The sequence below is a fragment of the Orcinus orca genome, chromosome 8, assembly GCF_937001465.1.
Source record: "Orcinus orca chromosome 8, mOrcOrc1.1, whole genome shotgun sequence".
Classification (NCBI taxonomy): Eukaryota; Metazoa; Chordata; class Mammalia; order Artiodactyla; family Delphinidae; genus Orcinus; species Orcinus orca.
This window is the reverse complement of record NC_064566.1, coordinates 40,970,552-40,975,700: the sequence shown is the minus strand read 5'-3', so window position 1 is coordinate 40,975,700 and position 5,149 is coordinate 40,970,552. Positions and strand designations below refer to the sequence as shown.

General features: G+C 47.2%; 1 protein-coding gene across 1 annotated transcript; it reads left to right on the top strand.

The window, feature by feature from the left end:
- The first annotated feature begins 546 nt into the window (after positions 1 to 546).
- LOC101269410 (calcitonin receptor-stimulating peptide 1-like) lies at positions 547 to 4,302 on the top strand. Its single transcript, XM_004279153.3, has 5 exons — positions 547 to 822; positions 1,876 to 1,970; positions 2,732 to 2,869; positions 3,168 to 3,352; positions 3,913 to 4,302. The coding sequence occupies exons 2-4, from the start codon at positions 1,885 to 1,887 to the stop codon at positions 3,325 to 3,327; spliced, it is 384 nt and encodes a 127-aa protein (XP_004279201.1). The 5' UTR covers positions 547 to 822; positions 1,876 to 1,884; the 3' UTR covers positions 3,328 to 3,352; positions 3,913 to 4,302.
- Positions 4,303 to 5,149: the final 847 nt, after the last annotated feature.

The window sequence follows — 5,149 nt, the reverse complement described above, 5'->3', positions numbered from 1 at the left end:
AGATAACAGGTACACACTTAGTAATGATAACTTTCCTTCAAGATGAGAATATGATCCCCATTTCATAGATAAGTATACTGAGGCACTAGAAGTTACATGCCCACGATGTTTCCACCTGGAAAAGGAACAGCTGCAACAGAGTTCCAGTGTGACAAAGTTTTTGATCCTCTGTGTCTGATACCCACAAACCCTGCCCTCCTTTTCGTGATTCCAGCTGCCTGAATCAGACCCCCTGCTTGGGCACAGAATCATCAACTCTACTGTGCATTAACCCTCGAAGCTGCACTTGCACGGAGGTCTGCGGTCAGACCTAGGGGAGACAGCATTCCTTGTAATGCTGGACTCTGCCCGACAAGATCGCACAGTTGGGGATGGAGTGGGACACGTAAGTGTTCAAAACCTGCGAAACCGAACAGGTGAAGTTAACCATGACGTCAAACTGTCCTCAAATTCTTACTCACTTTTCCTGTGTTTTTCGTTGGTCCTCACCAACCCCCCCACGTCCCCCTCCCGCCCCCGCCGTCAATGACCTCAATGCAAATAAAAGTGGGGTGGTCCTTCTGGATGCTCCAGCTTCTGGACGCAAGTGATGACACAATCCTTCTGGGGCTCAGATCCTTCCCCTCATTGGCTGCCCAGAGCTCCTGGACCACCCCAGACCCAGAGCAGTGGGAATAAGAGCAGCTGCTGGTGTTGGGAGGCATCAGACGCACTGCCCAGCTCGAGTGTCACTGCCACTTCTGCCACCGTGCCATCGCCTGAAGCCAAAGCTACTGCCACTGCTCCCTCCTCTGCTCCAAGCCACCTGGCTCCTGCTGCCAGGTAAGCCCGGAGATTCCTGCTTAGCTGGGATTCTGCTTTTCTCTCTCTCCCCTCTCTTCCTTCTCTCTCTCCATTACTTTTTCTTAGCTGATCTCTTCCAGTCTCAAAGGCTCTGTCCACTTCTGTCTAGGTCATTTCACACAACCTGCACTACTCTGCAATGCATCCCAGGCGTCTTCCACAGGTAACACTGGATGGTCTCAGTTCACGCACTCGCTGCTTCACTCTCCCCGCGCTGAGGCGGGCTCCAGTTTCCTTTCCCGAAGCACACGTGCTTAGCTCAGTTTGGGATGCTGGAGCTCCCCTGGCACTGCAAGCAGATCTGGACGCAGGAATAGTTTTGTGCAGATGGTGCTCTCACGGATCACGTCTTGTGCCTAGCGGACCGCGGGAAATGCTTCAGAACCTGGGCCAGCGCAAGCGGGAGCCAAATAGGTGCAGTGACTGAGGGGCAGGCAGCCTTTAAACGCAAGCTCCCGTTGCGGGTTCTGGGAACTTTTTTCCCAGTTTAAGTCCTGGGTTCCAATTTGAGACCCTTCCAGCTTGATTCTTACAGGGCACTCTCTACCAAAGTGTGGAGCAGCTGAGCAGTAGAATGTGGTTCTTCAGTTTCTCAGGGATTCCAACGGCAGAAATTTGTCCTCGGTAATCCCCTCCCCCCTCCATGTATGTGCAAAAGCCCGGCACCAGGAGGACAGCTCTGGGTTGCACAGTGGGAAAAGCTGTGGTGACAGGTACTCGGACTCTGTCCTCCAGGAGTCCTGGCCAACAGGTTGTATGTGAGAGTGAGTGGAGTGATGGGGCGGGGGCTATAGACTAAGACCTCACCCAGTTGTCCCACTAGGTTTCTTTGCTAAACCAAGCATGCTGCAGGCTTACTGGATCTTCCAGCAGTCCACCTGGTAGAGGAGGAAACGATGGTGAAGTGGAGTGACATGTCCAGCCTGAAGCTGGACGCCCGGGAGTTAGGGGCAGAGGCAGGAGCAGAGCCTGGGTCTGTGGGCTCATGGAAGTTGTTATTCTCCAGGTGCTGATGTTATTCTTCCCTTGCAGAGAGTCGTCATGGTCTTCTGGAAGTTCCCCCCCTTCCTGGTCCTCAGCATCCTGGTCTTGTACCAGGCAGGCGTGCTCCACTCATCGCCATTCAGGTGAGACAGCCCTGCCAGGAGCGCTCCCACCTCCCTCTGTCCCTGGATCATAAAATTCTGTTCTCAGTTGTGCTGTGCTGAATCTGGCTCTTGGTGGGGTTGTGGGTGGGGGGGTGGTGGTGGTAATGTATGAATGTAAACGTATATATAAATTTATCATAAACTGTTTATGAGACAAAGATATGTAGCACACAGTGTACAAACACACATAAGATATACAGTACTGGTTATTGTAAATTTCATATAACATTGCTTTTTACCAAATATTTGTATTTTTAGCAAACCTATTTACTAATATAACCGCAATTTGAGAAACAGGTTACATCCTATCTTCTAACCTCTTTGCCAATAAATTTGTTATTTGTTATTAAATCTGATATGTTACCTATACATTTAATTTCTCACCCTCAAATTACATTAAAGTGAAATGATTTTCAGATTCAAACTATCATTATCACTTAATTTTTAATAATGGCTGTATTTAACACTAAGCTTATAAAATTCTTGAAAATCTAACCACCAGCTCTCACAAGCCTATATGATCCACTTGGAGCAAACCACTTCTTTTAGGTCACACCAGAGCCTAAATCCTGGTGAAGCAGAATTTTTGGATGGATACTGACCTCATGCTCTGTCCATTGAGAGCTGGGGCAGCCACATCCTCAGGGGAAGTTGCAGAAACCAGGAAACCTGGCTGCTTATCCTGGGGAGGGGGTAGTCAGGGGCTCAAAGCCTGTATTGGGCTTGCTTCCCCTCCCTAGGTTGGCTTTTGATAGTCATTTTGATCCTGCTACACTCAATGAGGAGGAATTCCGCCTCCTACTGGCTGCAATGGTGAATGACTATGAGCAGATGAGGGCCCGTGAGCTGGAGAAGGAGCAGAAGACACGGGGCTCCAGGTGAGACTCCCTGCCGCACCCAGCACAGGGCATCCGCTCCCTCCTTCATGCTCAGGAAAGCATATCCCAGAGGCACCTTTGGGTTTTCTGACACCCCTGGAAATGTGTATGGGGAGTGATTGTGGCATTTTCCCTAATGGCCTATGATTTTCTGCTGTGATGACCGTTTCTAGCAGAAGTACTTAAGGTTTATTGGTGCCTCTGAGAGCAGTAATTTTCCATGATGATCCTGTGGGGCAGCACCTGCACTCAAGCTCTCACTAACAGGTTTTTTCTTTTTCTCCATCCTGCAAATCAGCATCACTGCCCGGAAGAGAGCCTGCAACACTGCAACCTGCACGACCCATCGGCTGGCAGGCTTGCTGAGCAGATCTGGGAGCATGGTGAAGAGCAACATGTTGCCCACCAAGATGGGCTTCAAAGTCTTTGGTGGGCGTCGCAGGAACTTTTGGATCTGAGCAGCGAAATGATTCTAGGAAGAAGGTGACTGCCCTTTGTACTGTCAGGTGGGAGGATAAATGACTGGGTATTGCAGGGGTGCAGTCCACACTCTAATCCTCTGTGGATTCATATGGGTGAAAAATCCACAGGGGAAGGCACCCACACCAGTGTCTGAAGAAGGAACAGACAGTCCCAACAGCTGAAACCCCTAAAACTTGGATTCATTTCTCTCTGTTTTTCCAGTTTCTCCCTGTGCCACTGAGATCCTTCAGGAAATATAGATCCTATTTATTTAAAACACAGTTCCCTGGGTTATAATTGTGATTATCCTAGCATTTGAGTTTGAAAGGTAATTACCCTATCCTTTTGGAGGATACTCTACAGTGTCATATACATCTGAATTCAGAGTATAGACTTGGGTTCAAATCCTGTGTCTGTCCTCTACTAATTATACGACATGGGCTAGACCCTCTCTGAGGCTCAGCTTCCACATCTAACTTGAAGGCAACAATAGTATCATCAATATAAAAAGTAATTGGGATAATACATGACAAGAGCCTCTTAACTAGTAAGTAATAGCTGTTACTTCTTTTTTCTCCTAGGTCGCTATGAAGCTGAACTCTACGTCTTTTAGTTTGCAATGAAAGCAACTTACAAAAAAAATAGCCTAGAAGACACCCATGTATGCATGCTTCTTGACATTGAAAACACTTCTTTTGTTTGAAATAAACTAAATGCAGAATAAAATCATTGCAGCTACCCAGTGTTCATCTTTTTTATCAATATATTTGATTCTGTATTCAATAAATATGACGCATATCTCACTGGCTTATCTGGTAGAAAATCTGGGCCCTGTCAGCCAACCTGTTGGCTGCTCTGCTAAACCTCAGGGGCACATGAAATCGCTGCCTTGTGGGTGTCTGGAGATGCCTAGTAATGCTGAGCCTCAATGGAACTCTCTCTTTAAAGAAATGTTCTCATTTGTGCACTTCATCAAGATAAAAAATGTATTTTCAATACATTTAAAAGGAGTGTTGCTGCTATTTATGCTGTTTATCCCATGAGAACCTCAGGGACCTGTGACATTCTGTTGACCAGGCGGGCTCAAACGAGGCAATGATACCATGTTTGGGGTGGATCCTCGGTATCCTGTATCCTCAGTGTCTAGTGAAACACCTTTACTGGAATTAGAACCCTGTGCATCTCAAAGAGATATTCACATTTATTTTCAGAGAGTGCCCTGGTCCCCAGCCCCAGAAGTTATCTGTTCTCTTCTCCTTGACTCAGGTTTGCCCTTACCCATCCCTGCCTTTCCTCCCAGCAGCACCCCTTCATACACCCCATAGTCTGAAAAGCCCGTTAGAACAACGGCTCACAGTTTGAAAGGGAATCACACACTGGCAGACCTGGAAAGATCATCAGATGCCATCTAATCCAACTTTTTACTCTCTGCTGTGCAGAGAAGAAAAGTGCGTTGCTCAGGTCCTGCAATAAGTTTAACAGAGACATTCCTATATTTAACAAATAATCATTGAGTGTCTGCTATATGCTTGACCCTATTTGAGCTCCAGGACCAGAGCAATGAACAGAACAGACAAAATCCCCTGCATTCATGGAGCTTATATTCTAACTGGGGGAGATTGAGGTGATACATGCTGTAGAATCGGAGATGCTTAGTATTAGAAGGAATCTGGGATATCATAGGATATAAAGGCTTATTTGATATAGGAATTTCACAGCATCAACATCCCTGGCATCTGTTGGAAATGCCGGTGACCAACTGCTGACTATAACTTCCAAGGTTACTGGGCGTCCAGTTTTACTGGTGGACAGTCAGTT